This window comes from Rhinolophus sinicus, chromosome 17, assembly GCF_057876585.1.
Source record: "Rhinolophus sinicus isolate RSI-liver-muscle chromosome 17, RSI-T2T, whole genome shotgun sequence".
Taxonomy (NCBI): Eukaryota; Metazoa; Chordata; class Mammalia; order Chiroptera; family Rhinolophidae; genus Rhinolophus; species Rhinolophus sinicus.
The window spans coordinates 121,945,159-121,969,622 of NC_142517.1; the positions used below are offsets into that span (position 1 = coordinate 121,945,159).

General features: G+C 54.1%; 1 protein-coding gene across 1 annotated transcript; it reads right to left on the reverse strand.

The window, feature by feature from the left end:
* Positions 1-5,792: 5,792 nt before the first annotated feature.
* INHBB (inhibin subunit beta B) lies at positions 5,793-10,124 on the reverse strand. The gene is made up of 2 exons (XM_019749066.3): positions 9,562-10,124; positions 5,793-7,007 (listed from the first exon to the last, which is right to left on the reverse strand). Exons 1-2 carry the CDS (start codon positions 10,007-10,009, stop codon positions 6,232-6,234), a joined length of 1,224 nt encoding a protein of 407 aa, XP_019604625.2. The 5' UTR covers positions 10,010-10,124; the 3' UTR covers positions 5,793-6,231.
* Between the last annotated feature and the right edge of the window lie 14,340 nt (positions 10,125-24,464).

Sequence of the window (24,464 nt, forward strand, 5' to 3'; positions counted from 1 at the left end):
GAACACTGAAGGGATCGGAGGCAGCATCTGGAAAGCTACAGGTATGGCTCTTCCCCTTGAATAGCTATGAGGATTCCAGCAAGACACTCTACTTCCCTGAGCCTCAACTTTCTCATCAGTAAAATGGGCACACTTCACCTGCCTAGCAGGGAGGTTGTAAAGATTAACCAGATGGCGTTATGAAGCACTCCATCTGATGGCAGTAAGTTCTCAAAAAATGTTAACTAACATCATCATCGTCACACTTCTGTGAAGATTCACTGAATGAATAACCGAGAACAAAAGAGGGGTTCCAGAGCACGCCTCTCAGAGGAAGGGCGGCACTCTGCCTGGGCACCCAACACCATTCCTAACACAGAGGAACATGCTAGAAAACAGCAACAGCGAACTCATATGTTCACAATTGCCTGAGCCTCTGGACCCCGTGGTAGGCAGTCACTGTCCCCATTTTATAGGTGAGGACACCAAGAGGTTAGGTCAGGCTGGGATCACAAAACCAAATGGGCTGAGCCTGAGCCTGTGCTTCCAGCGCCTCTTCTCAGTGAGATCGTCCAGGCTGCCTCCTTCCCCACTGCAGAGCCCAGCAGCAATGCCACTGGCTTCCTGCCCCTGCCCTGCTTTGCTTACTCTATAGTCTGTTTGACTAGAATTTGGCCCAGCAGCTATGTCACCCAGTAGCCACAGAGAAAGTGGGGTGGTACACGGATGGCTGTCCCCATAGCCAGAGGGCAGAGCAGCTCAGTGCACAGATGCCATTGATATGCCAAGCTGGAGTCATGGTCAGGGGCAGGGCAGTCTCCTTCCAACTAAAAGCCAAGAAAACCCTGAGCTCCAGCCTCTCCTTTCTTCCGAGGAGGCCCAGAACAGCTTTGTCTGCCCTTGCCCCTCTTCCTGGGCAGCCTGGTCACTGTAAGTGACTTTGGAAACAGCTCTTGGGGGAAAATCTCAGCTCTACTACTTATAAGCTGTGCCACCTTCAGTGAACGGCTTTCTTGGCCTTAATTTTCTCATCTGTAAAATGGGGATAATGGTGGCCGTTACCCCTTCACCACCAGGCTGTAGTAAGGACTAAACTGAGATGATGCATGATCTCCCAGCACAGAGGAAATGTTTGTTGAGTGACTGAATGACTGACTAGATAGTACCATTCCAAAGTGCTCCGGCTTTGGGGCTATAAGGATGCCCCTGGCTCTATGGTGATCCCTGGCATTGAGTGGCCCTGGTTGGGTAGTAGGGGTTGTGAAATCACACCTACGGCAACCACACAGGCCACAAAAACGATGCCTGAGACCCCCCCAGCCCAGCTCCCCCAGCACCTGCCCAGCACGAAGTGGTCATAAATTCTAACTACAGGGGGATTGCCAGCAATAGAACACATTTAAAACTATAACTATTCCAATCACAAAGTTCATACCTGGCCAGTGCAAAGCCTCTTGATGAGGAAAAAAATGAAAATGGCGAGAAATGCCAACCATGCAGCCACACCGCACAATCGCACAATCTCAAACCCCACACACATACACACGCACCTACACAACCTCAGAGACAGCCAACCACACACCCCAAACTCACAGTCAATCACATACGGCCACAGTCAGTCTTGCACGCCCCATGGCTCAGCACACAGTCATACCTACAATCACAAAACATCACATCACTCAGCCTCACCCACGATCCCCCCCACTCCCACTCACAGCCATCCCCACCGCCCTCACAGCCAAGCACACCCACAGCCTGCCACGCCCACCCCACTCACGCCCCACGCCTCATACACAGTAGACCCAGCTCCTCTTGGAAAGCTCACCGGTAATTTGTCATTTGCTCAAAACATCTCATTGAAAGCCTAGTAACTGGGCTGGGTTTGCTCCCAGGGCCTCTGCCCATGGCAAGGGTGTTCTGTTTCTGCTCTTTGACAGCAAAGGCACACTTTTCTTCAGCTCACAACAGTGTCCATGGCTTGGACACCACGCCCCCCATCTCCTGTCCCTGCCCTGGCAGGAGGTCTAAGCAGCTGCAGGATTCTTGAGTCAGGATGGCCTGCCAGGCCCCTTGGGGGTCCTAGCAAACATTCCCACAGAGCCTTACAGAGGGCCTGCTGGGTGTGTGCTGGACCAGCCAGAGTGCCTGGTGGGTCAGGGGCTAGACACATGCAAGAGCTGCCAGAATTCCTCCCCAAGACCCTTGCCTGCAGCTGCAGTAGGGCCCTTCGTCTACCTGTCTGGGAAATGAGAGAGGAGAGGAGGGAGGTACAGGGGCTCCCCTCTCCCCAGCGCACTCCTACTCTTGGACCTCACAGAGTCACTGAGGATCCAGGGTGTGTCTGAAGGTCAGTCCAGGATGAATCCAGCGTGGTGGGATCCCACAAATCACAGTGGGTGGGTGGGTGGTGGAGACATTTGCAGCAGGTGGGGGTGGCAGCCTCTGTCTCTGGCTGACCCTGAGAGGCTAACGACCTAGTGGTCTGAGGAAGGAAGGAAGGGACAGAGGGAAGGAGGGGAGAGGAGCCCTAAAGCAGAGCAGGAGGGCTCTGGGTCAAAGGCAGTGGAACCGGGGGCAGTGGGGAGGCTTGCTCTTGAGATCTGCAGTGGGGCTCCAGGGGCATCACTGGGGAGAGGTGGGGGTCTCAGGACAAGCCCACTGGGAAGATAAGGGGAGAGAATGGGAAAGAGCAATTGGGAGATAAGGATTGAGGACTGAGTGAGAAAGAAGGCACAGGGAAGCCAGTGACCACAGAAGCATAGGAAGGCAGCTCATGACCCTGCTGGAGAACACCCAGCCCTGGGACAGGGATGCTTGCCTGTCCTCACTGCAGCTCTCAGGAAGAGAACCTGCCATCCACCATTGCCCCAGGGGGCCTAATCCCCACAGGGACACATGCCAGCACAGGGCAGCAGAATGCCAAGCAGGGACCACATCTGCCAGCCCACTGGCCTCGTGACCCTGGAGTTCCACGCCCTTCCTGGGGTTTCTGTGGGACCCATGGACCACCCTGTGAAACTCAGGCCAGGAGGGCCCCAGAAGTGTTCCATATCCAAACAGCAGAGCACACTGGTGACTCTTGTAGTGCCCCTCCTGGAGGCTGCCTGCAAAAAGTCCTGGGCCAGGGGCCGAGCAGGGGCTGGGCTGAGGGCCTACAGCAACCAGCAGCTGGGCCCAGCCCACCGCAGAGTAGAAAGGCAGCTGGATCCCAGGCCAGGCCTGTTTAAATGAAATTTTCTTCTTTGCCCCCGTTAATTTTTATACTGTGTCAAGACTTTGCAGATCAATAAATCTATCCCTCAGGACGAAAGCCTGGCAGAGCAGTAGCTGTCTTGGGTCAGCAAAGAACGGAAAAAAGACAGAGGCTAGAGGCTGCCTCCTCTCACCAACTGGCTCTGTAAACTGAGTACGTCCCTCCAACTACAGAGGGCCTCCCTCATTTACCTTAATGGGGCTAGATCATCCCTAAGATCCCACCTGCTCAAACGTCCTGAGATTTTTCTGGAAAGACCACATGTGACCCCAAAACCAAGCAGCCCCCCCGGCCCTGCAGGGCCGCAGATGCAGGCAAAGCCTTAGGGCGCGGTCCTCCCAGGTAGACCAGCCGCGGCACCTGGGCTCAAATGCCCAGGGGGCCTGTCCCAACGGTGTGACTTCAGGGAAGCACTGAACCTTTCTGAGCTTCAGATTCCAAACACTGGAAAATGAAGATGAGGCCATTTCCCAGAAAAGCATCCTATAGGGGCTGCATGATACCAGCACTTGACGGGTATCTCAAGTCATAGCCACATCTGCAGTTGGGTATCTTTACTCCCAAGCCCTCCCACCCCGCACCAGCTACTAACAGTTACAATCGCCACAGAAAAAGACAGTTAGCATACTCTCAGCCTTGTTTGTGCTTCGACACCAAGATACTAGCCTCCTCTGGGTTCCGTCACCTCTATCCGTACATGGAGGTGGGCATGGAGGTCAGGCTGCTACCTGCAGTCTCCCAGGTTTTCCGTGTCCTTCCAGGGATGGGGGCTTAACTGGCACTTTCAAACGGTAATAGATGCAGCCTTGGTGAAATATAATTAGTCTTGAAACTAGAAGAGTAAACAAATGTGTAATTCATGAATTTGCTAATTGTCCTTCATTTTGATCTCCTGCCATTCTTCCTAGGCTCTCTGACTGACATCGTGCTCATGGCAAGGGCTCAGCGAGTGCCGGGAACGAGCCGTGGAGGCAACTGGCATCAAAGCTGGATACCTGGAACCCCGTCCTCCCAGCGCCACCTCCAGCCCAGACCCCCACCCCCAGACATCACACAAGGCAGGAAGCCGGTGCACTCAGTCTTTTATTTTCTTAAACTGTACACAAATGTAAAATACTTTAACAGCAAGTCTATGGGAAAATTGTTTGGTTTTAAATTATTATGAAACAGAACCTAAGGGGAGCTTTATTAAATAAACATAAAGATGGAGATTTAAGGATACACACCTGCATTCTACCATATTCATTTTTACTCTACCTTCTGGGTGTGTGAGGATAGAAAAGACACATCAAACTGAATAAACAAAATCCATTTATACCCTGAAACATTGGCAGGCCACTCAAGGGATTGTTCAGAATGTCTACCTCATATAAGATGGCCTCACCATCTAATAAAAATTAAAACTGATCTGTTGGCCTCTTTGGTTCCAAAATTATGTATAATACATTTAACTGTATTTTTTTTTTTTTGCTGCTATAAAAATAACTTCTTTTTTCAAATGGCAGTTTCTGACTAATCATGCAACTAAATCAGTGCAAACATTAAAAGCAATCATTCGCTTAAAAAAGAAGCAAAGGATTTCATTTCAAGTATAAAAAATATAAAAAGAGTCGTACGAGTCCAGTTTTGTCTAGTGTGGGTCAACCCTTTAAATTGCATAGTTCACGTGGCACTTGGACATTTAGGGGTGAGCGAGTTCAGTGCTCTGCCAAGGGCCACTTCTGGACACACGCAGATGGGCAAGTGCTAATATCATGTGCATTCAGGCAGGTCTGCAAGTGCTAGGAGGGGCTGGCGGGCAGGCAGGCGGGCAGGGGCCACGTCCATGGCCAGCCCTGGTGGCCAGGGACCCACACTGGCAACTTCTGCAAAGCAGCTGAAAGCCTCCCCCTTCTCTCCAAGACCAGCTAAGCTGCTCCCCTTCCTCATCCCCTGCTGAGGAGGCAACCCCCACTCAGCATTTCCAGAATGCCTCCACCCCACAATTTCCTCCTCAGAGCTCATCTCCTTGCCTAGGTCACTTTCACCTTTTCCCAACGAGTCCTAGAGGAATATCCTCAGTGAAGGGCATAAATTTCAACTTTTTTCTTCCCATTTAGAATAGTTCAGATTTTAACTTAAAAGAGCATACCTGGTAGAAAAGTCCTTTTTCAATTATACAACTGGAATGAATGACCTGTCAACTGCTAGTGATCATTTAAAGCATCAAAGACCCTTCTCCTCTCCCTCCCTCCCCACCCCCAAAACAAACACACATGTAAGTCACACCAGGGACCCAAGCAACAGTCAACCAGTCACTGCCACTGCTCCAGAGGCAGGTTGTGTCCTTTCTGGGCTTCCTTCCCTCTATGGCCTCCCCTGGTCCTGCAGCATGAAGGATCCAGGCCAGGGAGGAAGCCTACACAATTGGGCCAGATGCTGAGGCACAGCAGCCCCTGCACAAGCAAAGGGGGCCACGCAGCTCTCTGCCTGCCGCACACCCCCACCCCACCCCTCCCCACATCTGCTTTCCTCTCGGTGGCTCCAGTGCTCTCTCTCTCTCTCTCTCTCTCTCTCTCTCTGTGTGTGTGTGTGTGTGTCTCTGTCTTTGTGCTTTTATGTGTGCTAGGAAGGCGCGATTCAGAGTGGCCAGGCCAGCTGGTGGGATGGTGGCAGCTCACCCCATTCTCTCCGACTGACAGGCATTTGTAGCTAAGCTGCCATTTGTCACCGCATCCATTTGCTGGTATCCTGGAGGCTGCTGTGTGGGTGGCAGGATGCGTCTGGCTGTGCGTGTCTACGTGTGCGTTTTAAAGTATTTCATGTCAGTTGAGGGTTCTTGCTCTGCTGTTGACTGATTGCTGGATGAAGTAGTAGAAAAATATTTCAGGCCTCACCCTGGCACCTTCTGGGCAGCCCAACTGAATCGTGGTCAGCCTGCCGTGTACCCCCTTCCAAGAGGGGCTGCAAGAAGCCCATCAGGGACTGTCCTGGCACCCCACCGCCATAGCCCTGCTGCGTCAGGCGCAGCCACACTCCTCCACAATCATGTTGGGCACGTCCCGCTTGACGATGTTGTACTCATCGTCGAAGTAGAGCATGGACATGGTGCTCAGCTTGGTGGGGATGCAGCAGGAGTTCACCGTGCCGGGATTCAGGCCCCGCATGCGGTACTGGTTCACTACAGCCGTGTGAAAGGAGGAGGCTGAGCCAGGGACGCCCGCCAGGTAGGCTGGGCAGCTGCCCTCACAGTAGTTTCCATAGTAGCCGGTGGGCGCAATGATCCAGTCGTTCCAGCCGATGAGGCGGAAGTCGATAAAGAACTGTTGCCTGCAACAGAGGTTGGTCCGGCCATCGCACTCCAGGCCCCGCTTGCGAATGCGGTGCCTGCTGTCACCCAGCCGCGCCTGCACAACCACAAAGGGCCTGTGCGACTCCTCGCCAGGGTCCACAAACACAGGCACCACAGCCAGCTCCTGGCAGCCATCGCACTGCACGTCCAGGTTGAGTCGCCGCTCACCCCGCTCAAACAAGGCCTGGATGGCCTCGGTGAGTGGAAAGGTGTGCCAGCCGCTGCGCTTCAGATCCACCTTCTTCTCTACCACGTTCCACCGGTCTCCATGGCCCTGCTCCTGGTAGTACACCTTGACCCGCACTTTCCGCCGACTGCCCTTCTCCAGGACATAGGGCAGCAGCTTCAGGTAAAGCCACAGGCTGGCCTGTACCACAAACAGGTTCTGGTTGCCTTCATTGGAGATGAAGAAGTACAGGCGGACGCGGGAGGAGGCGAGGCCATCTGCGGAGAAGCAGGAGAGCAGGCCAAGTTAATTCAAGGAGAACACGAGGCAATGGGGGAAATAGACTCTCTGCTGCATGATGCTGGAATGCTAACTCCAGGCACAGCTGGAAGACGTTATTGACCAGAAATACCATTCCTGGGGCCAGGGCCTCTGACGGTAACCTGGGAGAGGCAGAGAAAATCGTTTCCCATTGAGAAACATGGGCCAGGTTAGAGCTGGAGGGTCCAGGCCTATAAAATCCTGCCTCACCTCTCCCAGGCCAGGGCTCCCTGGAGACAGGCTGTCAGGCCTCAAAGCTCCACAGAGGAACTTGTCAGGAGGCCAAGATCTTAACAAGTTGTTATGGGTGTCTGTGAAATCTGAAAAACAAAACCAGGATCACACCGAAGATTTTGGGGTGGGTTATTTTACTAGAGTGGTGGTGGCTTTTTCTGTTTGTTTTTTGTTTTGTTTTGTTTTGTTTTGTTTTTGTTTTTTCCCTTTGGTTAACTTAGGGCATTGCAAAATCCAGCCCAGCCACCTACTGCCTCTTTCCAGTGTTTACCTAAGCATGATCTGATCCAACCCCCAGTGGAACCTCCACTGCAAACAAGCGAGCCCTGCTCAAATTTCTGACACAGGAAAGTGTGCTTTGCAGACTGCAAAGTGCAGCACTAGTTTCCGAGTAGTGAGTTCCAAGGGACAGGACATTTAGCCTTGAAACATGAGGTCCACGCCTTTGACAAGACCCGGGCTCCCCGTTAATGGCACATTCAAAATTTCCAAGGAAAAGGGGAACCGCCTTGCTAGTTTTCTCAACAATTCAGCTCAACAAGAAGACAGGCCATGCCAATGGAGAGATGACGCCTCTCTCATCCAATATTTCAGCAACCGTTCCGACAAGCTCTTTTTTCTTTCTTTCTTTCCTTTTCTTTTCTTTCTTTCTCTTTTTTTTTCTTTCAGGAAGAACAAACAAGGCAACTGTGTGGCTATGGCTGGTTTAATCAAACCTCCTACCAGTGCCCCCCCGAAGCCCCCTCCTCAGGCCTTGCCTGGCTCCTCTAATAACATTGACATCTGACTTTGAAATGGGGGAAAGTGCAGCCTTAAAAGCTGGTCTTGGACGAGCTGCCTGTGACCTGAATCTGTTATTTATAAGTCAAAGAGCTGGCTCCGCGAAACGGACCAGAAATATAACAGCCCCCGCTGTCATTTTGTGCCATCGGGACCAAAAGGCCTCCTCGACCTTCCAGAATCACATTTCTACTCTGGGCCCCAAAGTACCTTTTAATCCAAGCTCTCTAATTGCATGTCGAGCTTCCCCTGACTCAGTCGGACAGCTAAAACAGCAATGCATTTCTTTCTAAGCACAGGCCAGCCCCGATTGTCTCTGCTTTTCTCCACACTCGGCCATGCAAAACTTTTCATCCCTTTTCATCCCCAGGCGGCACTAGCACAGTCTGACTGCTTCCTGGGAGGGTGGGGGGCATTTGCAGCCTGGGGACACAACCGTCCCCCCACCCGAGGCTCCCTGCCCATACTAGGGCTTCCCCCACTGCGACCTACTCCGCGGTCCCCTCTGCGCAAATGGGGCTGAGCTCCAGGCACAAAAGCCAGCCTGGCTCATTGAAGTCCTGAAAAGGACAGCGGAGTCGAAAGCACTTGCAGCATTTCAACGCGGGCACATTTTTCTCTTTTAAAGTTCGGGGAGGAGGGTGGTTATTTCCCCTCTTGATTTTTATATTTAGACAGTGGTAGAAATTTGCAATGAGGGCAGGGGGAAAATTCCAGAAAGGAATTCTACCCTTTGTTAACTACAAACTCTGTGGCTCTCGGGCGAGAGAGCTGCTGCCGCTGCCAGGCAAGCCGAAAGGCACGGGGCTGTCCCCAGCTTCGTCTTTCTCTGCGTAAATGATGGGACCTGTTGAGAAGCCTGCCTTCCGCCCGATTCCGGTGCCCACACAATCCAAGAGAGGTTGCCTAGCTCTCCCCAGTGAGGCTTCAGCAATCCTGGCAAGCCGACGCCGCCCGGTGATGGAAGCGGCCCTGGGGCCTCTCACGCAGGCACACACACACACACACACACACACACACACACACACACACACAGGCGCGCGCACACGCGCGCGCATACACACACACACACACACACACACACTCCTCCGGCCCACGGATATCAACAAGCACACACATCTCCATCCACACTGCTAAGCATACACTCTGATCGTGGGAAACAAAAACATTAAGCAATCACCAAGCAAGTGCCCGCTGAGCCAGGGCCGCACGCATCTGCCGGGAGGGGGACGCGCGCCCACAGGCGCTAAGGCCGGATTCCGGAGAGCAGGGGTGGAGGGCAAGGCTTTCCGCGGCGGGGGTAGGAGGACGGAAGGGGTGTGCTGCCTGGGGTAAGAAGACGGCAACCGGGATGGAGCGCTCAGGGCCAGGAGCCAGCGGCCAAGCCGGAGTCTGTGTCCGCGAGACCGCGCGGGCTGCGGCGGCCGGAGTGGGCAAGGAGAAGGGGTTGGGGGAGGGAGCGAGGGCTCTAGCTAGCCGCCCGCGGGACCGACCCACCTGTCTCGGCGAAGCTGATAATCTCGGAGATTCGCTCCTGACCATCGGCCCCCGGGCTGGCGTGGCCGTCGAGGTGCGGGATCTCCACGCGGCCATCCTCGCGCACCTTGCCCGCGTGCAGCTTGCGCAGAGCCGTGACCATGGCGGCCTTGGGCACAGCGTGCGTGATGTTGGGCCGGCCCCGCATCTGCAGGCGGCTCAAGATGTGCCGCTTCACCGCCTCCAGGAAGTCGCCGTCCACCCGGCCCAGCTCCTCCGGCCGCCGGAAGCCGCCGCACGACGTGCAGGTGTCCTGCGAGCCGCTGGGAGCTCCAGGCGGCGGGGGCGGCGGCGGCGCAGCGGGCGACGGCGGGGGCGTGGGTGAGCCCCAGGCCTCCGGCCCCAGCCAGCCGGCAGCCAACAGCAGAAAGCAGGCGGCCCCCAGCGCCCGACCGGGCAGCCCGTCCATGGTGCGCCGCTGGCGACGAGGGCGCCCGCCGCGAGGCGAGCCGAACCGAGCGCAGGGCCGGGCTCCGGGCTCCCGGCGCGCCGCCCCGCCCCGCCCCCGCCCGCGCCCGCCCGGGCCTCCGCCCGCCCGCCTGGAGGGCCGCCGCCGGCTCGCAGGGGGAGGGGGCCGGCCGGGCCGCAGGGGTTTCTGCGCGGCTGGGAAGGGGCGCCGAGGGTCGCGGGGGCTGGAGAAGCGCGTGGAGCGAGGCGGGAGCCGGAGGGTCACTGCCGCCCGGGCGTCTCGGGGCGCCTCGGCATCTGCAGCCTTCTCGCCATCCTCTCCGCGTCGGGGCCCCGCAGCCCCCGTTCGGGTGAAGCGAAACCGGCGGCAACGGCGGCTTGGCCGCCGGGCAGGGAAGGTGGCGAAAGGGCCAGTCGATGCAACTTGGTCGAGACGGAAGCGAAGGCGCCGGAGCCCCCGGAGCGGAGCGGGGCGCGGCTTGGCGCGGCGCTGCGGCGGGCGCTGCGGCGGGGCCCCGCGCTCGCACCTGAGCGCCTCGCCCTCGCGCTAAGGATGAGCCGCCGGTGGCGGCGACGGCCGGGTCGTCCTCGCCACGGGCCGGCGGGCAGGCGGCGAAGCGCAGCGAGCGCAGTGCGGGGAGTGCGGGCCCGCTCAGCGGCGGCGCGGAGCCCCCGGCCGCGGGCCCTGCAGTCCTCCCGGCGCGTCACACGGCAAAGTTGTTTCCAGGCTCCCGGGGCGCCGCATCCACCGGCGGGCGGGCCGGCCGCTGCGCGCCTCGCCGGGGCCTCTGCTCCGCCCGCCTCCTCGCTGCTCCCTCCCTCACTCTGCTTGCCTGCGCGGGCCGGCGGGGCGCGGGGCGCCGTGCGAGGAAGGTGAGGCGAAGGCAAGGCCCTTCTCGCCCTGGCTCTCCTGCCTGCCGCGGCGGCGGCGATGTGGGTTTGAGCGCCGAAAAGTCTCGCAGTGTCCCCGGGTGCGGGTGCTCTAGCTCGCTCTCCCAGTGACACACGCCGCAGGGCCGGGAGTGAGCGGGCGGGTGGCAGCTGCGTCCCAGCGCGGGGCCAAGACACAGAGTGCAGAGACCGCCAAGGAGGAGTTCTTCTCTTTGCCCTCTCTTCTTTTACTCTCCTCGTTTTTTCTCCCAAGGGGGGGAAAAAGCCGCACAATCTCCGTATGTGCGCGCGCGTTGAGATAGACGTTGGCAAAAAAAAAAAAAAAAAAAAAAAAAGCGGGGGTGGGGAGGTGGGTTGGTGAGGAGTCTCGCCCTGGCCGTGCGGGAGGAGGCTATCCGTGCCTCCCCGCTCCCGCTTCCCGGAGGGGTGGAGGGGAGGTGGAATCTGTTCAGGTCGGTGCTGCACGCTCACGGGCCCCCCCCCTCGCCCACCCCCGCTTCCCTCCACTTTTTCCTTTCTGCCTGAGCGAGAAGGAGGGGCGAGCCGGCCCTCTCCCCTCCCCCCAACCCCCGCAGTGCCGGGCCACTTTTGCTGTCTCGAAACTTTCCCACCGCGTGGGCACTCCGGACCCTCGCCCAGCTGGGTGGCCGGCGGCACCGACGGGCTCCCGGCCCAGGATCCTGGCGCTTGCCTGGCGCAGGCCCTGCACTCGTCCCTGATACCGCCCTCTGGGACCAGGACAGGCAACTCTCGCCGCCGCGGCCACCCCCGGCGCTCCCGAGGTGCTCCCTCACAGGCCTGCTGCGGCGGGGGTGGCGATGCGGATTCGGGGCCGCGGGCTGGCTCTGCCGGTGGATGTCGCTCCGGGGCTGCAGTGCAGTGCCCTAGCCGAGCGCCCCGGGCCGCCGGCGCACTGGGCGAGGAGGGGGCCTTGCAGAATGGAGGGGCGAGGGAGGCGGCAGCCGTTGGTGTCCTGGCTAACCGCTGCCTCCGCCGGCTCCGAGACCCGAGGAACTCCTCGATTGTGCGGGGATCCAGCACCACCACCCTTCCCCTCACACACCCCCAGTTGGCAAACCTTGGCCTCAGACAAACCCGGGTTCCAGTTGAGGCTTAGCCACTGCCAGTTTTGCAGGAGTGACCTTGGGTACAGCCTTCATCCTCTCTAGTCTCTACCTTCTCAACTGTAAAGGGGGAACAATAACACCTATATCACACAGGCGGCTGTTGGGAGCCCCAAGGAAAAAATTGGGACAAGCTCCTCGCAAAACCCTATCAACTCTTAATTCCAAGCTGCTGTTCTTGGTCTGCCAGACGAGGCACTGTCACTGGGAACAGAACTCCCAGCCCTGTCCAGACCCCCAAGTGCAATCCATTGCTTCCGTCCCTCCCAACGCCCCCACCTGGGTGTGGAACAGCATGACAGTGCTCACAGGGCGCAGCGCCCCGACTAGGGACATGGCCTGTCCTCCCCCTTCACTCATCCAGACCACCCCCACCCACCCACCGTGGCCGTGCTGGGTAACAGGCAGGACTCTGAGGCGGAAGCGGGTTGGCCGGTCATTCGGGCTTTCGTAGGATATTGGGGAAACGGGACGACAGAGGCTCAGCGTGGCCTTCAGCTCAGGGTCCACCCCACCCCCACCCCCACCCACCCACCCCGCAACCCCCTTTTCGAGCTTCTCGGGCCAGCCATGCGGCTGTAGAGCTCAGCTCAGACCACAGCCCCGCCACGGGCCGCAAATCTGGAGGCCGAGCGCCCCCTCCCTCCCAATCAGAGGAACCGACCCCAAAGTGCCCGGCCGATCCGGCGGAGCAAAAGGTAAGGTTGGTAAACCTTACTGGGTTTACCAACAGGAAGGCAGAAGCAAGGGCCCAGGTGGGACCGCGGGATGGCAGCCCTTCTGCCTCCTTAGGACTTTCTCCAGAGCCCAGTTCTCTGCCACCTCCAAACACAGTACTCTATGCCCTCGGGTTTCCATCCCTTGTCCCACGACTGTGATCCCTGGGCAGGTAGGAGGTACCTGGGCCAGCACCTTCTGCACTGTGGACTTGAGCCAGGATGAACCCACTTCTGTGGTTTTGCTTGCATGTTCCACTTGCTGTGGTCCTCTGCCTCTTTCCGTCACCACAGCCATCAGCCACTTGGCAAATTCTCAGTCTTCAAGACCGTGGCCTCCTTGTGGCCTGAATAGTTATTTGCCAGATTAGACCCCTCAGGCTGGGGTCTTGTCTCTTATCACCTCACCTCTCTGTCTCCTACATGGGGCCCCATTCTCCTGGAGGACAGCCACTGCGCCTCATGGGCCCTGTCTAATGCCAGACCTGAAAGATGATTTGGGGAGCTATTGAATGAATGTTTGGTTGGTTGGTTGGTTGGTTGGTTGGTTGGTTGAATGAATGAGAGAAGTCATTAAGCCAGTGAAGGATTTAACACCCCCATGACTCCCCAGCACAAACCCTCAAGCAGTGTTCCTTGCCTGCCTTGTTACAACACTTCCTACCATGAGTCCCACCTGGGCTGGACAGGGTTAGGGAAAGGGGCAGGTCTCCTCGCTTCTGGGAGCATCCGCTCTGACTTGGCACTGGGGAGAGGCAAAAGCCACCTCATCTTGACGGTAGGAGGAGGGAAGAGGAGGTTGAGAGGAGGGTCCACATTTTGCTCCCCTGGTGGAGGAGCTGTCAGTCCCGCTGCCGGTCATCTGCTGGGAGGGAACTGGGTCAAGCGGTAGTCAGAAACCATCTGCTCAAGAAGCTGAGATTATCTCGCCCTTTGCTGATCCCCCAGCCTGCGGGAGCCAAGGGTGTAAATTGAGTTCTTCCAGATCGCCTTGTGCTTTGGTGGGGGTAGCCCCCATCCCCAACTGAGGGGCAAGGACCTGTTCCTGTTGCTTCAAAGCCTCTTTTAGCACTGAGCTCAGTTCTCCTTGTACTGGTGACCTCAGCCTTCAGACTCAGCGAGAGATGTGACTGCGCCTGTCAGTTCTGAATACAGTAATTCACGTCAATGCTGTAGCCAACGCCCTGCACACACGCTGCAGGGCCAGGCCACCCCCACACACAATGCTGGCTCCCTGCCGCCATCAAGAAACGTGGGCCCAATAGAGAACGCAGGACAAAACATGGTGACATTGTGGATATGGGCACACCAAACATGGAGGGGGCTTCCACAGGACGCTCAGAACACATGCTCTCACAACAGCTTTTGTTTGTTTATTTGTTTGTTTGTTTGTTTGCATAACCCATAGCTAAGTGTCAATTTAAGGGTGATGAAAATGTCCAAAGTGACAAAGCAAACCATAAAAATGACCCTCAGCGCTTATTTGCTAAAATAATTGAGAACCTGGGTACAGTTCCGGACCACACGGCCCTGCAGAGTGTGGAGTGAAGAGCAGCCCTTCACATCCGTGGACACTCGTGGCCTATTAGGCAGAGTTGGGCTCCGGGACCTGGTATTCCTTTTTCCGCCACTAGCCGAGAAGCCTCTGTTGCCAATCACCACCGCACATCACACCTCTCCAGAATAACTCAGCTGTCTGAATGGAAGGAGCAGCGTACCAGACCAGACAAGATGTCCTGCCCACCTGGCAGCCCAGGCACAGGAGAAGGACAAACTTGGGGCCATGTTCGACGCCAGATCCAGCCGAGGGGCCCCCAAGGGTCAAGAGGCCAAGCTAACCTTTGTCAAAGCTCAAACACCAAACTAGAAGCCCCTCAGAATGCCATGGGCCTGGGGTTCAAATGCAGACTTTGAGGTCTCAGAGTCAAGTCCTTGATGAGAGAATGGGCATGGGAGGGTTATTTTGATGACAGCCTAGTATTTCTCACCAGTGTAGCTGGATGGTACCCATCTTTCAAGAATCCAAACAGCCCTCCACATCCTTGAGTCCCGCCAAGGTCTCAGCAAGAATGCCTGTCGTCTCTGAAACTCGGGCACTCGGGGCGGCGACTGTCTCCGCTCTTCATCTGTACCTGCTCGGCTTCTGCACAGTGCCTGCCCGGGGAATGCTTCTGAGAAACTGCAGCCAGTCATCACAGGTCATGGATGAAGGAGCTAAGGCACCAGTGTGTGCCTTGGTCCATGGGCCAGGGGTTCAAATGCAGACTTCTGAGTTCCACTCAGCCTTGCACAGCAGGCCACCATGTGTGTGCTCCTCTCCGACGTCCACCAGGCATAAGGATGCTGACATAGGCACGTCGCACCTCTCAGACTCCCGTGCTATTCCTAAAATGGGATTTAACCCAAAACCATCTTGCAGGGCTTCTCATCTAGTCATTCCTTTTGAGCTGACTCCCTCAACACCCGAACTCCTGAAACCTATTGTTTGTTGGCAAGAGCCGTATAAATCATTGTCATCCTGGTTCCATTCTCAGTAAGACCAAGGTGCTGGGATGGAGCGAGCTAGGAGGACCTGGGGAAACGCTCCTCCACTTCACTGAGCAAGGGCTGGGGGCAGGGGTATTGGAGGCTGTGCAAGAGTAGGATTTAACGTGTTTTTGAATACTCACAAAATATTTCAAGGGCAGACCCCATAGGGCCGACAGTCCAAGTTGGTATATTTTCTAGAAAAAGAAAGGTGCTAAATATAGCATTTGGTTTGTGTCCCACTTCAAATTGCTAATCACAAACTTCCTAGCACAGAATTCTTTCCCATTTATTCAACAGCCATGCTGAACGAGTTGCTGGGGATACAGCAGTGCATACGTCAAAGTCCCCGGCCCTTATTACCAGCACCACCATCCCCACCATCTCCTGGGAAGACCAGAATACAAACAGGTACGGCTCAGGGAGCTAACCGGGACCATGCAGTTCCATGGCAGCAAGCTGCACCCACATCTGCCAGGGGTCAGAGGAGGCAGGGTTTGCACTGAGCCCTGAAGCATGGAGAGACGTTTTCCAGATGGACGTGACAGGAGGAAGGTCACTCAGGAGAGGAGCACACATGATGAGAAGATGGTTTAGGCGAGGAACAAGAGCAAGTGCAGTGTAGCGAGGCCGGGAACGGCCTTGTCAGCCCAGAAAGGGTCCTAAGACTAGCAGAGCATGTGACCCTTGCAAGAGTGCTTTCGGAAGACATTGGCAGTGTTGTAGCAGCTGAGAGACCCAGCCCATGGGAGAGGAGAGGAGGGCCAGAGATAAGGTGGGGGCAGTGAGGACCACAGGAAGGAGGGGAAGGGGTGCCCTCTTCCCCTCAGGCACCAGGCCTGGGCAGCTAATGGGAGGTGGGAGGGCTGAGCAGGAAGTGCTTAGGACTCCCCTCCATCCCATTTCTGCGATGAGCAGTCCTGTGTGCAGCTCTGAGATGCCCATGTGTGATAAGAACCCAGTGAGCTGGTTATTTTGCTACAAACAAAGGAAAAGTTTCTTTGCTTTGGGTCTCCAAACCCAACTGTGTCCGCTTTGGGAACACCTGGGCCCAAGCACCAAATTCCCCTTAAATAGCAATCCTCGGTCCTCAGCCATTCTTGAACTTCAGAAGAGACCTTCGTGTCTATGCCTTGGAGAATGAGAAGTGACCTGGCTGTCCAATGAGCTGCCAGCAAATAAAAATGCCCAGCTGACCCAAAGTAGCATTTCTTAGGTTCTACTGTGTGACAGGGACTGCACGGAAAAGTCAAGAAAAATTACTCTGACACTCAGAGATAGACCAAACATCCATTTTGCTTTTTAAACAAAATCAGTGAATGTGCCAGTTCATTGATGTATATGAAAGCTGAGGACCTCTATTCCCATGCACCCCCCAGTGGACCGGTGTACCCCATATTCGTACAAATTGGTACCTGGGGGACTCCCACAGTAATGTAGCTCAGAAAAAGCCATCATAACGTTATGCTTCCCCCAAGTTCTCCCCTTCCTTACATAAGACTTGCATTGAATTTCAGTCAATAAACTGGTCTCTGTCTTGCCATTGAAGGGAACTCTGCAAGGGGAACCACTGTGGTTGTAGAACAAGGACACAAAAAAACAAAAAAACAGAGCCATTACCAGCTGAATCTCCCCCACAGCCCAGGCCTATTGGCTCACAAGGCTGTGTTAAGTTCAAGGCCTCTCAATTTTCATCCCTATTCCTCTGGCCCAGCCCCTGAGGCACCCTCAGAGCTGCCCACGGGGCAGGCCCCACTACTCTCTCCCCCCAGTCTTCCCCCTGTGTTCCCAGCCCCCAGGCCCTGGAGAGCAAGGTGCTAATCCCAGAAAGGAGGGTTCCTCATACACTTCCTTGGCTTTCTCAGTGCCTTCCCTTCCCCATATATTAGATTATGGGTTGAAATGCTGGAGGCAAAAGAATAAAAGTGAATGAAAAGGGAAGGATCAGATGTTTGCTCGATGGATAAATGTATTTAATTAGGAGACCCCACTGTGAAAGGGTAAAGCGTGTCAGTTCTGGCCTATTGAAGGAGAAATACCTTTCTTACGCTCACTCTCTTGAGTTGGTAAAGATTTCCGGAGTCGGTCCCCATCAGCCCCACCTATGAGACCGTGCGCAGAGCCCAGGATAACAGGCTCCCCCATCAGCGCCCCGGGGCCTGTCTGCCCAGAGTTTTCATGCAAGTTGGTCTCAAGCCAGGGATGTAAGGATTTGCCCTTCACCTTTCCAAAAAAAAGAAAAAGGAAAAGAAAGATATAAATATATATACATAAGTACTAAGCATCTTTAGAATAAAGAAATACAAAATTTTCAACTTTTATTGATGTTCATCTCCCTTAGAGTACCTAATGCTTTTCAAACCCCTACAACTTCCTACCGATTCAGAAATCACAGCACAGAGCAAGGAACCTAATTAAAACTAAAAAGAAGAAGCTGGTAATGCCTCAGCTTTCATCAGGAACACAGGTATTAAAACACCCAGCAATTGACATTCACCAGTCAAAAGAAGCTAAGGACATGCATTATTATAACATCCGTTCATGACATTGTGTGTATCTGTGATGAAACTGTTATTTACCTGAGCCCAGCTAACCAAGAATCCTTTCTTAATTAAGTGTAGATACGCTCTGATACACTAACTTATCTTGCACATGCTGCAGATACCTAGCCCTCTCCAGCCACAAGGGCACGTTTGGAGTTCTGGGCCCCTCAGCATAACCTGCAACCCTTCCTGAAGCCTCTGTCAATTGTTCAGAAAGTGTTCTTTCATTCATTGTACGATGCATTTGTACAGAGGACCTCGTGGAAACAGAGCACTAATGCGATGGCACTGTCCTGCCTGCAGCTCAGCTAGCAGGGAAGGCCAGGTCCCAGGCAGCAAGCCCTTGGCCACACAGAAGACTGTGTGTTAGGAGCCTCCGACACTGTGGGATTTGCAAAGGACGGAGGACAGAGGGGAGCTCAGAGGAGCGCTTGCTGGGGCGGGTGCTGAGGGTTGGAGTGACCCTGGAAGATGTAGGGCAGAGCCGGTCAGGGTCAGAGAGGGGTGTCTAGCAAGCCCCTTCCAGACAAGTCTGCGTGCATTCAGGAAGCGGGGTCACGGTGACTTCCCAGGGCCACAGAAGCCCACACCAGCCCTGAGCTGCTTGCTCTGTGCTGCACTGCTCTGACATGAGAGAAGAAAACCTAGGGAGTTTAAACCACCGTCATTTGGGGGATTCTGTTATATGCAACCAAACCTAATGTTACCTGATCAAGGATGACCACCTAGTTAGGGAGCAGAGGGAAAAGAAGAAAGGAAGCAGAAAAGGGGCAGTCAGGGAGGTGGAAGAAAAGCCAGGACAGGGTGGAGTCCCACGGCCAGAGGGGCTGTGGGAACAGGGTGACCAAGGATGACCAGTGAAGCAGAATGCTCCCAGAAGGCCTGACGACGGCCCTGCTGTTGGCAGCCTCGCCACGAGGTGGGTGGTCTCTGTAGGAGCAAACTGCTCAGGGGAAAAGAAGATGGGAGGATGCAAAGGGCACCATCTTCCCTCCTGATGCAGGCCAATTGGGGCCCAGAGCTGCAAGGGGGTGAGAAGGTTCTCTTCAGCAGGGCAATCTCCCAGAGTGGGAGCCAGGGAAGGCTGACATCTAGGAGAAGAGGCAAGCAGACTGTATGGGAGGAGGTCTGCAGGCCAGCCCTTAGCTCTGAGTGGAGGGACAAGGCCCCCGTCCCTGGGGGAAAGTATGCCTGTGGTATCTTAGACAGGAGGTATTATAGAAATGGAGACCCAAACTAAAGCCCGGCCGTGAGTTGGGGTACATGGGATGGTGGCAGGCTTGAAAAGGTCAATGCAGGAACTGAATCCAAAGGACTAGATGGATGTGAGTGTGTGTGTGTGTGTGTGTGTGTGTGTGTGTGTGTGTGTGTGGAGGCATATGTGTGGTGTGTTTTGGGGTATGTGTTGCAGTAGGTGTGTACGTGTATGTTAAGGTGTGTGTGTTGGAATTTGCAGGTGTTAGTAAGGGTGGTGGTGGTGATGGTGGTGGTAGTGTGTGTGTGTAGCTATATGACAAAGGCACCAAAATACAGGGACACAGTGACCTATCTCAGGATGCTTTTGCCAATAAGATTCAAAGCCAGGAAAAGACTAGGAAGGGCCCTGTATCTCCACTGCATCTCCAGGATAGCAATCGTCTTGACTTTCCTGGGACAAAAGCATTTCCCAGGACGTGGAAGTTTCCGTGGTGAAACTGGGACAATCCCAGACAGATTGGGATGGTTGGTCACACTGCATGCCTCGCCCCTTTATCTTTACTTAAGCTATCAGCCCAGCCTACAGCCCTTCTCCTCAACCTGGTCTGCCAGGAAACTGCTCTACTCAGGCCACACTTAGCTCAAACACCACTGCCTCCATGAAACTTCTCCTAACCTACTGTGTGTCCTCTGTACCATCCTGGTGGTCTGCTCAGAGTCCATACTGCAATTCAGCACTTTCCTGCCCATAGGAGCTAAGTTATCTGTCTTGCCTACTAGAGTCTGAGCTTCTGGAGGATAGGAGCTACGCTGTCTTCCTGTCTCTATGGCTGTCACTAAGCCCAGCAGCCCTGGCTGAGACACAGGTGTTTGCTGAACTATTTTCAAACACGGTGGAAAGGGATTCTGTGATGTACGGCAACACCTAAGCTAAATCTCTCTCAAAAAATTCTGAAAAGCCATCTTATTCCACTCATTCATTTCATAAATTCTTACTACCGTGTTTCCCCGAGAATAAGACTGGGTCTTATAGTAAGTTGTGCTCCAAAAGATGCATTAGGGCTTATGTTCAGGGGATGTCCTCCTGAAAAATCATGCTAGGGTTTATTTTCTGGTTAGGTCTTATTTTCGGGGAAACATGGTAACTACCTCTCATATTCCAGGCCGAGGAGATATAACAGTGAACAAGAGAGTCAAAATTCCTGTCCTCATAGAACTTACAATCTAAGGGACGATAAACATGTCTTTCAAAGAAAATAATTTCAAAGAGGGAAAAGTGCCATGAACTTTTTAAAAGGACGTTCATGGAAAGCAGACTGGCCAGGGGCTACATAAGTCAGGAAAGGACTCTCCGAGGACACGATCAAAAGATAAGACGGAGGCAGTCACAGAGGTCTAGGGAGGAGGGCTTCAAGGTGGGACTCAGCCTAGAATGTCCAAGGAACAGAAAGAAAGCCAATGTGATTGGAACTTCGTAAAGTAAGAGGACAATGGTTGAAGAAGATAGGAGAAGTAGTGGCCAGATTACACTGAGCTTTGCAAGTCCTACTCCTTAGGGTTAGATTTGACCTCAGAGGCTAACACGAGATATTGCTCCCCTAGGAAAAGCTCAGAATTAGAAATTCCAAGCCTGGTATGATGGCTGCATGTCATCAGGAACTCATGCTCCTTCTATCTTATCATGAAGTTTCCATCAAGATTGCCTCATAATCACAGGATGGCTGCTGAATCACCATCCATCAAACCCCTCTTTCAAACAGTGGGAAGGAAGAAAGTAGAAGAACAAATCCTTGCATCCTCTTAGCTGAGCCAGCCTTATTGAAAGGATAATCCCAAAAGCCATACTGAACAACTCTGCTTTTAACTCATTGGCCACCCCTAGATGTAAAGGAAGCTGGGAAATAATAGACACTTAGCTGAGTACTAACTACACTGTTCCAAATAAAACAAGGGTTCAATCAGAAAGTAAGAAATACAGAATAAATATTGGGTGGGCAAGGAGCCTAGGTTTCGTTCTAAGTGCAATGGGAAAGTTTTAGAGGATTTTATGAAGCGTTGCTCTGATCTGATTTACCCAGCGAGTTGATCGCTCTGGCTGAGGGTGGAGAATGAAATGTATTTGGGGGGTAGGGAGAGAGGGGGATGAGTTAGGTGCTGTTGCAATAGTCAAGTGGAGAGCTGATGGTGGTTGGGTAGAGTTTCAGCAGCAGAGGTGGTGAGAAACGGCTGGAGATGGCTGGTGTTTGGGGGCTAGTGTTGCCAGGACTTGCTGATGGATCAGATGTGCCGTATAAAGAAGAGAGAATTAAGAGAATGGATCCCAGGTTTGCATGTGAGTGACCAAAAAGATATGGTGCCATCTATGGAGATGGGAGAAATATGGGGGGGAGCAGGGAACAGTAAAATGTTTCCCTTGAACATATTGGTTTTGAGGGGCCCATTAGGCACCAGTAGGGGCTGCTAAATAGATAGTTGGAATCGGGTTAGGGTTCAGAGCAGAGGTCAAAAAGTTTGGAAGCTGCCAGCATATAGACGGTATTAAAAGCCAGGGCAAGATGACTTCACCCAGCAAGAGGGTGACGATGGAGAGGAGAAGGGGCAAGGATGAGCCCTGGGGCACTTTGGCCTTGAGAGGTCGGAGAGCCAGCAAAGGAGGCTGGGAAGGAATTCCAGCAAGGAGGAGAGAAGCCAGGCCAGTGCATGGATGGAGAGGGGCTGAGGGCCAAGTGCTGTGACTGCCTGGGTACAGTTAGAGCAAAGGACTCGTCCTGGATTTGGCAAGTTTGTCAGCCTCCCTGGTTAGATCCAAGAGCCATTTCAGTAGAGTGGAGGCGAGGAGGGCCTTGGAAAGAATTATCAAAGAGCAAATGGACCAGCTGGAAAACTCTTCCCCGTGGTGTCATGTCATGCGGATGGAGCTAGAGGGGACAGGAGGTCACTGGCGGGCTCCCCCACCTTCCAGCCCAAGGGCCAGGGTCATTCCAGATAATGAGTGGGCTCCACTCCTGCTCTGCAAGATTCTCAGAGATGGTGGCACCAAACAGGCCAGAGTTCACGCTGGGGTCCAATGGGTCAGACCCTCATCAGAGAATCACAAATGTCAGTCCTCTCCCCAAGGTCGCAGGAGTCATTTCAGGGCCAGCCAAGTTAGATTGAGTCCTGCTCAGCACAGGGCCCACGGCAGCTCTCACATCATCTCAGTTCTTCTGGGGCTGCTCACTGTCTGAGGGTAAAGAACTGTGATCCCTCTTGTCTCTTTCTGGCTTTAAATCGCATACCCCTAAACTGGGGGAACGACCTGGTGTTAGAGAGTCAATACCCCACAATCAACTGGATTTCCTCGGACCTCTGTCTATACTCTGGTGCCTGCCCTGTTCCTCTGTGCCTGGGTATTAGAGGAGGAAGTAGGCTAGGCTAAGATGAGGGGGCCAGGTTCTATTTGTCTTAAGTTTCTAATAGAAATTCTCAGACACAAGCAAGAGTAGAAAGAGTATCATGACCCCCACATGCAGCAGTAGTGGGAGGAGATAGATGGTCCCTTGGCCCTAGAACTTGCTTTGCCAACTGCCTGCAGCAGTGTTTTTCAAACTGCAGGTTGTCAAACACGAGTGGGTCGTGATTTCAAACTTGGTGGGTTAGGACCTTCATATTTTAAAGCAATTAAAAGGAATAGAATAGAAAATAACAGGAAATCATACATAAAAACATCCATATTATTCCATGACACTGGTTTCAATGACATCTGTTTATATATTTGTATATGCGTGAGTTCTAGGTGGTAACGTCAAGTGGGTTTGCTCCATTGAGTTTACGGTCCGACGAGGTAAAAGCCACTGGCCTCTAGAACCTCTCCTTGTGTCCTCCACACAGCAGCCTGGGTGGGCTGTCACCTCTCCCTCACTGGAGCAGTTGTTTCTGCTCTAGTGGGACGCTTGTGTCACGACGGCCACGTTGAACAAATGGTATGGTATACCCAGGTGGTGGATACCCGATCCACATTGATTTGGACTTACATCTAATGCAATTGAACACAACCAAACACTGTGGGAAGGAGCTGCTCCCCATCCCGTCACCCTGTTGGCTGGAGCGACATTAAAGCCAACAGCTGGACCCGGCTCTGTCGGGTGGACAGACTAGGGACCCTCAGCCTGGCTGTGTATTACAAGTGCCCGGCGAGGCTCCCTCCTAAAGGTCCTGGAATGATTACGATGGGACGCTAGGCATGAGGAGGCTTTAAAGTTGCTTCGAACGTAAGGCCCGGGCTGAGAACCGCTGGCCTAGAAGGAGGTATGGCGCTCTTACTCACTAAGCTGGAAGCCGCAGCAGCTTCCTTCTGCAGGACAGTTGTGCTTTGTGGCTTAGTGTCCGAATCTGCTGGTTCCCCTGGGTGCGGCAGAAGGTGGTACAAGGCCTGTCAGCTCCCAGCCAGCCCTTCAGGAGGTCACAGTCGGGCCAATTGTTCAGTCCTCTCTGCCTCATGCCACAGAGACCCAGAAGCATTCCTTTGAGGAAAAGCACCCCAACTAGCACGTTTAGCTGCAGTTCACTTTCAGCCATGCTCCCCTGACCTTCCTCTAACACTAGACATTTTTACAGATGGATTCATCGTCCTGGCCTGCAGGTGGTATGTTTTTTTCAGGAGTCTGCTTCTCCCTACCCTATCCTGTCCCTACCCTCTCCTTGGGGTATCTGTCCTCTGTGTCCCTCCTCCCAAGGATGAAAGGAAGAAAGCAGCTATCCAAACGTCACTGGGACCGGGATTTTAATTTATTTTAATTCACTTGTAGGACTTCCCAAGCACAGGCAAGAAAAGAGAGAATAGTACAATGAGCCCCACACACCCATCGCCTACCTGCAGCGGTTCCTGTCTGCTCGCATTCCAAGAAAGAAGAGATTGCCACCCCTATGTCATAGCCCTCTGCACCTGTATGCATCCCCAAGGACTGGGCTCAGAAGAAAACACTAGAAGCCTCCAATAAAGCCTCTGGGACACTGAGAGCTCTTATCTGGAGGCCAGACCCCTGTTCCTAACAAAAGTGACATGTGGAATGTCTCCCGTGAACCTGGCAGTGATCGAGACACTTCCCCCAGGCCAATTTATTTCAGGAGAAAAGCTGGGCTTGTATGGAGCGTGAGCAGGTCCCCCGCCTGTTTTCAGGCAAACTGCTGCTGGGATTCCCAGTTCCTTACTGGTTAGGGGCATGTGTACCCACTCAGCACCCAGCTGGTCAACACTGCACTGGCCAATTTCCTTAGGAAAAGAATAAAATTACCTCCAAAATGCATCTGCACCAAGGTCACCACCTTTACTGTGAGGTGAAATTATATCTGAAGTGTGTTTGTTTGGGGGGAGAAGGGAATTGGCAAAACAGTTCATTTCAAACTTGAGTGGCTTTGTCTGGGTTTTGCTCAATCCCGGGCTAACGGCTAAACTATCTGAACTCCAAACCAAAATAAAT